Source organism: Homalodisca vitripennis, chromosome 5, assembly GCF_021130785.1.
Source record: "Homalodisca vitripennis isolate AUS2020 chromosome 5, UT_GWSS_2.1, whole genome shotgun sequence".
In the NCBI taxonomy this organism is placed as follows: domain Eukaryota; kingdom Metazoa; phylum Arthropoda; class Insecta; order Hemiptera; family Cicadellidae; genus Homalodisca; species Homalodisca vitripennis.
The window spans coordinates 183,689,254-183,701,761 of NC_060211.1; the positions used below are offsets into that span (position 1 = coordinate 183,689,254).

General features: G+C 34.2%; 1 protein-coding gene across 5 annotated transcripts in view; it reads right to left on the reverse strand.

Annotated features, from left to right (window-relative positions):
* Positions 1 to 12,508, reverse strand: part of LOC124363309 (rho GTPase-activating protein conundrum-like) — a 118,476-nt gene that overhangs the window by 24,481 nt on the left and 81,487 nt on the right. For 4 of the 5 annotated variants that reach the window (XM_046818545.1, XM_046818544.1, XM_046818541.1 and 1 more), the window contains exon 3: positions 3,893 to 4,155. In XM_046818545.1, the coding sequence (XP_046674501.1) occupies positions 3,893 to 4,155 (263 nt within the window). Of the gene's footprint in view, positions 1 to 3,744; positions 3,856 to 3,892; positions 4,156 to 12,508 lie in introns of all 5 variants that reach the window. The other variant, XM_046818542.1, reaches the window with a different exon arrangement.

A 12,508-nucleotide genomic window follows, 5' to 3' on the forward strand; every position in this document is an offset into this window, starting at 1 on the left:
CTTTGGCGATTTGTCTCTGGATCGTACCGAAGAAAACCAACTTTTATCACCAGTGATAACACGGCTCAACAATTCTGTTAGCTCTAACAGATCGGCGGTCACGTTTTCCCGTGTTTCTCGCTGTTGTGTGAGATTTTTGGGAACCACTTTTGCACAAATCTTTCTCATACCAAGATCTTCAGTTATTATTAGACGATGCATTTCTCGACTGATGTTCAGTTCTTCTGCAATCTTTTCACGGATAATCTTCGATCAGATCGTACGAGTTCACGCACCCTGACAAAGTTGACATCCGTCCGTGAGGTTGATGGTCGTCCACTGCGGTCTTCATTTTCAACATTCGTTCTGCCTTCACTAAGCATTTTGTATCAACGAAAAACTTGAGCTCTTGACATAAACTCCTCTCCAAAAGCATTCTGAAACTTACCGTAAATTATCGTCGCGTTTTCACCCAATTTAACTCAAAAAGAAATGGCATACCGTTGCGCAATATTGAGCGGTTCCATTGCCGTGATGAAAAACACAAACACGTGTTAACTTATTGCAGCAGACCTCACAACTGAGCAGTTGCATCGATGTGCCGCTTGGACTAGAAGCAGCTTATAGATCAAGGTCAAAGATATTGAGCCTACGTGAGCCTGGAGAGTAGCCACATCTTGCAAAAAACAGTCTCATTACTTTATTGTCGCACCTCGTATTACACTAAAGAATATTACGGTAAAACGACCTGAATCTTTCCTGCATAAGAACAATTTCATTCACTTTATGCCCTTAATTTCGATCATAGAGCTTTGGGAGATGTCTTAATTTAAAGATACTCGTTAAGCATCAAAACAATTTTTTGCCATCTGTATAGTCTTTGAATATTTAAACAATGAAATACAAAACGTTGAGACTTTTTTATGAATAGGCTAGTATACAAATATTGAGGAAACTAAAGGGTGTTCTGATTTTTATTAGCTATACCTTTAAAATGAGACATCTACCATAACAATATGATCAAAAATAAAGGCGGAAACACGCATGAGGTTTAAAATTGTTCTTAAGAGGCTGCAATCAAGATGGCCGCCACTACAGCTGCCTCTTAAGATGTTTGTTTTATTCCTCAATTTTGTCTATTGTATCAGAAATTTTACAGGAGCACTGAAAAGACCGAAAAGTTTAAGCCTTGCAATGAATAAAATGCAAAAGGAATCAACTCTGTTTTTGGCATTTCAATGGTTAGAAACTTTATGTTATCTATTTGACCAATTGGATCCCTTAATGTTGATAGAAAAATCCAAAAAGAACGACGAACTATATTTATTACCAGGTTACCTTACTAGGTTACCTTATAGTACTATATAGGTACCTGATTTTGAGCAGAAAATAAATAATGATCTAAAAAATAGATTTGATTTGTCAGAATCACAAGCACGTCACTGGCTACCAGCACTGCTTGGTTACAGATTTGTCCAGATTCTGATCACTCAAGCATTTCCTAGGCTGTAGGAGCCCTATCCTCCAACACACCACTAGAAGATTCTAGTCTCAGCCCATTTTGTTTCTGGGAACACCTGTATTTTGGGAGAAATTGGGATTCTGAAAGTTGTCAGCCTTCAGTAGCTTCTATTAACCTCTTCATTGTTACTTAAAAAAGCAAAACAATGAATAATGTCATATAGAATTTTTTTAAATATAATACCTATAATTGAAATAGGCAATTTCTGAAATACAAGTAAGATACAAAGACTACATTATACAATAACCATAAAATGAATATTAAAACTAAAGAGAAAGCATGACCGCTCTGAAAAAGACATTGGAAATTTTACATCTACAGCACAATATACATTTAATCATAATAACCTACTTAACTAAATATCTATTCTAAAATGTCCATATTACTTCCACATTTCCCTTTGGGAGAGGTAGGGAATTAACTGTAATGTTATACTGATTATCGTTAAATTTGTTATATAATTTTAGAAAAACTATATACATATATTGTATACTAAAACGTGCTTTACAAGTGATTTCAAAACAAGTTTTATTCCTTTGCAAAATTAGATGTTTTAATTTCAAAAGGATTTTATTCTTTTTTTAATTAACAAGTGGTTACATTAATACCTTAATCACAAGTGGTTGCTTATGGATATAATAATTTGTGCACAGTTACAGTTACAACTTTTATGAAACATTATTACCAACCAAATAAAATATCACTTCTAGAAATTAAATTAACGAAACGCTTACTTTGCTTGTGACATACTCAGTAAGAACAAAATCAATGGAAATTCCGTCTGTCACAAGGACATATTTATTTTAAACTCTGAAGATGAGAATACAGTTTGTTCAAACATTGACTTGTAATAACAAACAACTAATTTTAGAAACTAACCACATGTACAAACATGTTTGGTCCACATTCAAGAGCTTAAGTTAATATTAAAACTGATTATTTTACTGCATTTGACCAGAAATATATCTTTCATGTTTTCAAATTCTCTTGAAATGATAATACATTCTTGTTATTCAATCCATATTTTGAGATTAACCCGTGTTCAAAACGTTGAGAGGGGGGCCTTCCCCCGAAATTGGGCTCCCTCAAAATAAAAATGTTCAATTAAAACCCCCTTTTGAAAGATAAACATTGAAAAGAGAACTAAACCCAAAACTTTTGCTTTAATAAACCAGACCCTTTAATAAATCTTAGATATTGGACCTCAATTTTAATTACATAATTAAAAGTAAATAGGTTCTTAGAAACGTAGGAATTTCATTCAAAAAATAATTTATTAACTGTGGGTAAAAATGATCCACAACAAGAACTTAGTAAGAATGGAAAATTCGTTTTCCTTTGCAGTTTTTTTATGTTAATTAGTTACAATTAACACAAAATTGAAAGAACTTGGATTTCGAGGGGAAATTATGCACTGATTTGTTTAAAGCACTGTCATACTATTTTCAATGTATGATCTGATTGTAATTTATAGTAAACAATATACATCTTTTGAAATTTAAAACTGTTTAGTTTAAACCAAGTTTACAATAAAACACGTATGTAAAATATTTTGCAACAATTTGTGGTTTTCTACAAATTCTCTTAACTACAGTATTTTTATCAAATTTTTTAACTATGTATATAATTCTTTGGAAATAAACAGAACATGCATTCTTATTGATCCGCCTTATGTACAAGTAGAAACAGTAAAAGAAGCAATGAATGAATTAATTTTAACTAATTCCTGTGTTTTATTAACCTAAAATATATCAGCATCTTCATTTTTTGAATAGTCTTACACACAAACATTGCGGATTATTTAGAACCGTAACTTCTGACTCACAACTGAAATCTTAGGAATTTTTAAGAACTGGTTTTATTAAAATAAAATTGTTCGACCTAATCTAGGTCTTCATTTATTGACTTTCTGACCTAAATAAATCTGCTGTAATTGCCCAATCTCATTACTATTTCACCAGTTAGGAATAAAAAAGAAAACTAAAGTTGCCCACTTAGGTGTTTTTTGTAGATTGCACAAACGCTTCTAATGTAATTCCTTACACGATATCTCCACCACAACTAAAACTCTAAGGATCTCCTGTAGAGAACTGACCTTATAGTCCTTGAAGACGTCCCGGATGTCGGGCTTGCGGTGCCTTGCACGGTGCTGTCTGGCGCGCTGGCGCACTGTGTGGTTCAGTGTGTCCACCCTGCGCCGGATAGCCTAACTAAACTCTAAGGATCTCCTGTAGAGAACTGACCTCATAGTCCCTGAAGACGTCCCGGATGTCGGGCTTGCGGTGCCTTGCACGGTGCTGTCTGGCGTGCTGACGCACTGTGTGGTTCAGTGTGTCCACCCTGCGCCGGATAGCCTAACTAAACTCTAAGGATCTCCTGTAGAGAACTGACCTCATAGTCCCTGAAGACGTCCCGGATGTCGGGCTTGCGGTGCCTTGCACGGTGCTGTCTGGCGCGCTGGCGCACTGTGTGGTTCAGTGTGTCCACCCTGCGCCGGATAGCCTGGGCCTGGTGAGGTGCCATTAGTGACAGTGCCGTCGTAAGATCGGACTCGGACAGCTCCTTGCCCTCCAGGAATGGTTCCCCCAGCTGTCCTAGACCAGCGGCTACCAACCATTCCGTCTCTGCCAGGCCCTCTCCCTCCCCCTCCCCCTCTGAAACAACATAAAGACCAACATTAACAACTGTCAACTCTTCTTCTCCTTGAATTTTAAAAATAACCCTCAACCATTCTTCTCCTTGAATTTTAAAAATAACTGTCAATGAATTTTAAAAATAATAGTCAAATCTTCTTCTCCTTGAATTTTAAAAATAACTGTCAACTCTTCTTCTTGAATTTTAAAAATAACTGTCAACTCTTCTTCTTCTTCAATTTTAAAAATAACCGTTAACTCTTCTTCTTCTTCAATTTTAAAAATTACTGTCAACTCTTCTCCTTGAATTTTAAAAATTACTGTCAACTCTTCTTCTTGAATTTTAAAAATAACTGTCAACTCTTCTTCTTCAATTTTAAAAATAACCGTTAACTCTTCTTCTTCTTCAATTTTAAAAATTACCGTCAACTCTTCTTCTCCTTGAATTTTAAAAATTACTGTAAACTCTTCTTCTTGAATTTTAAAAATTACTGTCAACTCTTCTCCTTGAATTTCAGAAATAACTGTCAACTCTTCTTCTCCTTGAATTTTAAAAATAACTGTCAACTCTTCTCCTTGAATTTCAGAAATAACTGTCAACTCTTCTTCTCCTTGAATTTTTTAAATATGGACTAATTTGGAAGCGACCATGAAGAATGAGAGAGTTTAGAACTGACGCCAGTTATAAAGTTACAATTGGCTGAGCGATAGCGAAGCCTATCACTCATAGGGCTGGAAAATTTTAATTTCTGTCTGTTTGCTTGTCTGTCCGTCTGTCTGCACGATATCACAGAAACAAACTGACCTATAGACTTGAAATTTTGCATGAGGCTTCATTTCTATATAGGCAACACTGACTTCGATAATGGTGCATGTCACCATGGGATTTGGTTGAGTGTCAGCAAATATGTCACCATTGGTCTTATGGGTAACCATGATGGCAACAAGAAAATAGCAGAATAAATAAATTTGTAAGCAAGCTGAATACAAAGACAGTATTTTAATTTGTGACACGTTAAAATGTTCAGCTTATTCATACAGTTAACACAATAACTTATAAAATGAAAAGTCAATGTTAAAAGTTTATGATACGTTTTGATTCTAGCACACTTTAGTGTTTTAGTCCACTCTTCCTCATCGGAACCTAGTATTATTCAAACACTGCTATGACTTAATGAACAAAATTAAGAATGTAATATGGGAGCAAGAGCTCTTGGGAAAGGTCATCTACAGACTAAAAATTTCTACATAGACAACCATGGAATTTGGCTGAGCGGCATTGAAGGCTATCTATCACTCAGTAGAGTGACAAAATTTCTCTATTGATTGCAGGGGGGATGTAAAAATTTCTTTTTAGTATGATGTTGTCTGTCTATCTGTCTACAGGACATCTTTATAATGAAACTAGTAGTTGCCCGCGGCTTCGCACGCAATTTCCTGTTGAAAAACAGTAGACTATATTCATGCTTTTTCTATCACATTCTAAACATTGCTGAGATAATTGATAGTCGTTCCTTCGTGAGCCTCTTGGGCGCATTATGGAGGTATGCCTCTATCTTTCGTGGTTTTTGCTAGGTGTTGATAAGTTATTCAGAACAATTAATTTATATGGATGAATCTCGATAAACTAATTAGGTTATAAAGAATCAAATTCTGTCTTTTAAAATTAATTTTCTGTCTAAGATATTTCCAGTATTATTGAGGAGTGTGCCTTCTAGAAAATGTATCAACGAAAACCGATTTCGATCATAAAGCGTCTTCTTTCGGCTCTTTTCATTTACCTTCGATCTAACCAAATTCGATTACCTTATGTGGAAACATTCACGGATTTGTACAATGAGGTTGTTTTCATAATGGCGTTTAATAGTATTTTCATTGCATTAGATAGTTTATTGATCATTGGTGCAATCTAAATTTAAAATTAGGCGATAACGTCTTCTATGCAACCAGCCTCTTTTATGAACTTCAGCTGTAAGTGTTAACAGCTGTTAAACATCAGTTCACTTTGTATTACGTGTCGTAGCGCAGTCTGCCGGATCCAATATAAAACACTCAAACATCAACAATTTGTAAATAAAAAATTAACTACGCCTAAATAAACTATTTAAATCTGACCAAATCATGAATCTAAACCATTCCTCGAATCCCCTTCAACACACACAAAAAATTCCATCGATATATAACTTATATATATATATATATATATATATATATATATATATATATATATATACATATACTATTTCACTTATTGAAATGAAAAAACAAAGATTATAAGGCTTCTATATATTTCGTGGGATTTAATACCCACATCTTTAGGAAGCATAATACAAATGAAGAAAACAAGAAACACAACTAATAAAATAACCAAAAATGTAAATACGCAACTAAAACATTCAAAAACCCAGCTGATATATCATTAATGGCACAGATGGAAATTTGGAAAAGTTAAAATTATCTTAAATTTATACCATTTGGGTATTTTGATTTTAAAAGTAATTGATGTGCTTGTTCCAGATTTTTTAAATTTTAATCTATTTAAATTTTTTTTATTACAAGGAAAGACCTTATTAATTCCTTTAAGGTTATAACATTCTTCATATATATATATATATATATATATATATATATATATATATATATATATATACAGGGTGTCAATTAAGTCTGGAACCTCTTTTTTAATTTTTGAACCACAATAGAAAGAAATACCAAAGTTCACACGTGCTTACTGGTGATAGTAACGCATACATCTGTCCAATTACCGACCGGATAATCCCTTTGGGGGACGGTCCACAAGGAGTCAGACAAAATTCTTAAATAGCAGCATAGGTCAATTTTGGTATCAAATTAAAGGTCTTACTTAGCAGAGTACAATGCCGCAAACCGGACTTCAAAAGGTGGATTCATTCAGTAGTTATAGCTATTTGAATTTTTAAACAATTGAATAATGTAAATTATTAAGTATTACAAGTAAACACCAATTTTTAAGTACCTGTGATCAAAGTAAGTGTTCAAAATGTTCCCCTCCCATCGTCTGGGAATGTCCTAGGCGGTTGTAAAAGCCATCCACTGCATTTTGAAGGTAGTCACGAGGAATATCTTGAGCTTCTTGGACTATGAGATTTCTTAGGTGCGCCAAATCTCGAGGCTTAGTACGATAAACTTTATCTTTGAGGTACCGTATCCCCAAAGAAAAAATCCAGCGGAGATAAATCAGGGGAACGAGCAGGCCACTCTACTGCACCACATCTTCCAATCCATCCAAGTGAAGGAATATTGTATCCAAGTATTCTCTAACAAGGAGAGCAAAGTGTGGTGGGGCGCCATCTTGTTGGAAATAAATTCTTTGAAATTGTCGACCAAGAGCAGCTTGTAGTGCAGGAATTATCTCATTTTGGAGCATTGCTAGACACGAGTCACCATTTAAATTATCATTGATGAATTAATAATGCGCCCATAATTTGATTTCCTATAATACCTGCCCAAACGTTAAGTTTCTGTGGATGCTGTGTATGACTCAATCTGCCACTTTCACATTCTAACAGTAGTTGTGTTATTGGTAATAATTATTGTTTCCTGGCTTCGATTACTAAATTGTCAGACGATGGGAGGGGAACATTTTGAACACTTACTTTGATCACAGGTACTTAAAAATTGGTGTTTACTTGTATTACTTAATAATTTACATTGTTCAATTGTTTTAAAATTCAAATAGCTATAACTACTGAATGAATCCACCTTTTGAAGTCCGGTTTGCGGCATTGTACTCTGCTAAGTAAGACCTTTAATTTGATACCAAACTTGACTTATGCTGCTATTTAATAATTTTGTCTGACTCCTTGTGGACCGTCCCCCGGTCGGTAATTGGGCAGATGTGTGCGTTACTATCACCAGTAAGCACGTGTGAACTTTGGTATTTCCTTCTATTGTGGTACAAAAATTAAAAAAGAGGATCCAGACTTAATTGACACCCTGTATATATATATATATATATATATATATATATATATATATATATATATAAAAAGATAAAGATTATCTATAGACTTGAAATTTTGTATACAACCTTAGCAAAGCCTGTTACGTAATACGTGGTATGGCATACTCTATCTTACTTTACTACAACATGGATAGTTATATTGTATATAATTTTCTATTGTTGGATCATTATTTATATCTCAAACAGGAACTAACACTTGATAACTACTTTTTACAAAAGCACTGGTATTACCATAGCACATAAGCTGAAACTCCAACTACAGTTTTTTTCCACACGTTTTTCACTTACTTATACAACTTGGAAATTGATGAATAATATTAAATAGGCCGCTTATCATTATTTCTTTGAGTTCTTTTTATCTTGTTTTCATTCTGTGTGCCTTTCCCACTTCTGTCTTTGTGTTTCTGATTACATTTCAAAATGTTCAATACATTTATTTATTCTGTTTTTTGTTTTTTTGTTAATGAATTCTCCTCTTAGTGAAACAGGATTGGAAAAATATGTTAATAGATTGGTAAAAAGAATGTGGAAAGTAAAAATATTCTACTGAATCTAATTGTAAAAAACTGAAAACAACAGTATTGTAATGTTAATTGTAAGTTAATGATAATGACGTTTAATTAAACCCTCTAAAAAGCTACTTGTAATCCTGAGACTGTTCTCTTACTCTTCTGTGACTGATCTATTTGCTCTGCGCTTTATTAAGACAGAGAAACTTTAAAAAGTGGCTATTCTTCTTTTAAAATGTTCTCCTTTATTGAGACAGTACACATACTGAAAGTACAATATCAAAATAATAATATATCCAAGGCTTTTAATCCCTTTAAAAATTATTTAGTTACAATAACCAAATCATCACTTTACATGATGATCATGATCATGACTTTACATGAAAGAAAATATTTTTCGTCCACATAGATGTACTGGAGCTCCCACCATGCTCACTTTTTTATGGGGTGAGTTTGATGGTGGTGCATATCTCTCCATGAAATTTAGCTGTGTCACCAAAGTTACGCACAGGATTTCATGAGAAATTTTTGAGCTATAGTCTAGCTATAGATTTCGATAACTCAGAGACTGAAAAATTCCTCTTCTGATTATTTTCTGCATGATATTTTGCTAACGAACTGAGCCATACACGTATAATTTTGCATGCAATCTAATATTTACATAAGTAAGATAAAATTCAATAATGACCTGAGCATGGAAATTGTCTGAACATTAACAGAATCAGAATCAGTAATCCATAACAGTTCCATAACGAAGCCTGTGTCTATGGAACATTAAGAGAAGAAACTAAGCTATATACTTTACATTTTGCATGAAACTTCATATGCAAGTTCCAGTTAAATAAGGGTACACGTTCCTCCATGGGATTTTACTGAGTGAAGTTTATCTGCAGAACAAATTGAAAGCCTTGAAACTTTTCATGAAACATTTCTAAACGGGCAATGTAGAGTTCATCAGTTTAATAGGCTGTCTGATCACCTCAAGCAAGTCACTGGAAAACGCTTAAAACAAACCCTTGTAAAATGGTTTGAAGATCACAATCCTACACAAATGTCTCTACACAGAAAAGGAGAAACCATTAAGGCAATCGTTAACTGCATTAAGTATTTCTTGTTTTATTTTGTAGTAACAACCGTAAATTCACATTTTTATATGTTTTCGTTCCTTTTCACACCAACACCATTCTCTACGATTGTGTGAATAAAGAATATTTTTTTATTTTGAGTTCGATGATGACAATGTCACTCCACGCGATGTGGCTGAAAAAAATGCTCTCTTGTCTGTCTGCATCTCCATCTGACTGTCCACAGATTGTCTTGAGAACAAAGTGATCTATCGATTTTTAATTTTGCATGCAACTTCAGTGAAGCCTGTCATGCGACACGTACCTTGTCCTATAGGCAATAAGGACGATAAGATCATTTCCGATCTCTGTACAAATCGCTACATGGCCCTGGCACTGAACATTTGGCAGGTTTAAATACTGTAATTTACAGATTGTCCTGTTATTTGCATACGTTCTGCCATTTGCATAATCACCGATCCAGCCTTGTGCTTTCCTGCCGTGTCCTCGGTGACAATTTATGGCAGACACAAGGTCCTTGCACGGAGACATTAACCGGGGTTAAAGGTCAGAAATATTCTCATTAGTCGCGCTCTCACTTTAATGCAACCTACAAAGCCACCTCAGGTTACACACTTGGTTGGAACAATATGAATTAATCATTACTGGGTGTAGCAATAGAAATGTATATATATTATGTTAAGAGTAAAACAGTTTCTCTAAGGTAAACTAAGACCAATAATATTGTGTTTTTCAATTATGAATGTTCACTTAATTTAAAAATAAAAAATTGTAAATAATTGTATCCAAACACAGAGGTCAAATTTAAAACACAATTTTATAATTAGTTGAATATGTATTAGACACGCCATTTTATTCTTAAAAGTTTTAAATACATCCAGGTTTCATGTCAGTATCCTATTATTATTATGACGTTAAGAAAGTTTGTATAATTTCTAAAACTGAAACCTTAACATTTTTAATACAATCTCTTTTAGGGTCTTCTAAATATTCTTCATTGCATTTTTTGGATTACATCAACACCTTTAAAATTATGTATTTATGCATAACTTAAACTTATACAAAATTTACAATTTTACAGACTCTTTATGTCTTACACATCATATATACAAATCCCCTTTGTTACACTAGAAAAACGTACAAATAATCGGGTACTCTACACACTAGAGGGACAACTGTCTTTTAATTGCAAATAATCCCGGCTAATGTAATATGATAATTCCAAACAAATTACTATAAACTAATAGTCCTAAAACTTCACCTTGCAAATCATTTCAATTAATTATAAGTAATTTTAATAACTTCCAGTCTTTTTGACGTTATATTATTTACTATTTTAGATTATCAGATAGTCAGAAAGTGAAGTTAACATTCAACATTTGAAATACTGTTAAATACCAATAAATATTATTTATTACATTTTGCTGTACTTCTCCTACCTGAATCTTTCTAATTTGAATCAATGGCCTATAGACAAAAATCTATATTCCTACAAATTAAATTGGATTAGACCATGATTTCAATCAGAATATCAGTAATTGCAGGTATACTATCTGCTTTCTGATGTTCTAAAATACCTTATGTTCCATGGCTTCAAGCTATCTCACAGTTTTACTGAAAATAAGCATGTTGAAGGTTGGTGATTGCTGTTCAAGACAATTAGTTGGTTTCACTGGCATCTAAAATATATCTTTTTTATTTCAAACATAACCTATCCTAAACTTGCATAACCTAACCTAACCTTTTAGATTTTTTTTTAAATATAGGCACATTCTTCATGCTCCAATACAGTTTTCTGGGATTGTAGAAACATTTTAAATACTTAAAAAGACATGGGTGACAGTAAATTAGAGAACAAAACTTGTATTTTCACTATCAACAAACAGATACAACAGAGTATCGAATGGTTCGACAGAACGCAACGAAAGTCTTTACCGAACTGACTGTAACGTTTCCTCTGATTAATTTTTGATCACAAAGTCAGTAGAATTCTTCATTGGATCAAGAGGATCCAACAAAAGACGTGTCAAGTCTGTAGGACCTTTCTATCCAGAGTTATCGTGCCTCCGGGTGGACAGAGTTCAACATATCGGACGTACAGCATACGATTTCAAAGGCTGAAGGATTATTTCAAGAAGGACAGACGTACTACTACACGACTTCAAGAAGGACAGAAGTACGGCTACGCGATTTCAAGAAAGACGAAAGGGCAAATATACTACTTCAAGAAGGACAGAAGTACGGCTACGCGATTTCAAGAAAGACGGACGGGCAAATATACTACTTCAAGAAGGACATACGTACAACTACACGATTTCAAGAAGAACGGACTGATAAATACACTATTTCAAGAAGGACGAACGTACGGCTACGCGATTTCAAGAAAGACGAAAAGGCAAATATACTACTTCAAGAAGGACAGACGTACAACTACAGGATTTCAAGAAGGACGGACGGGCAAATACACTATTTCAAGAAGGACGGACGTATGGCTACGCTATTTCAAGAAAGACGGCGGGCAAATATACTACTTCAAGAAGGACAGAAGTACGGCTACGCGATTTCAAGAAGGACGGACGTACGGCTACGCTATTTCAAGAAAGATGGCGGGCAAATATACTACTTCAAGAAGGACAGAAGTACGGCTACGCGATTTCAAGAAAGACGGACGGGCAAATATACTACTTCAAGAAGGACATACGTACAACTACACGATTTCAAGAAGAACGGACGGGTAAATACACTATTTCAAGAAGGACAGACGTACAACTACACGA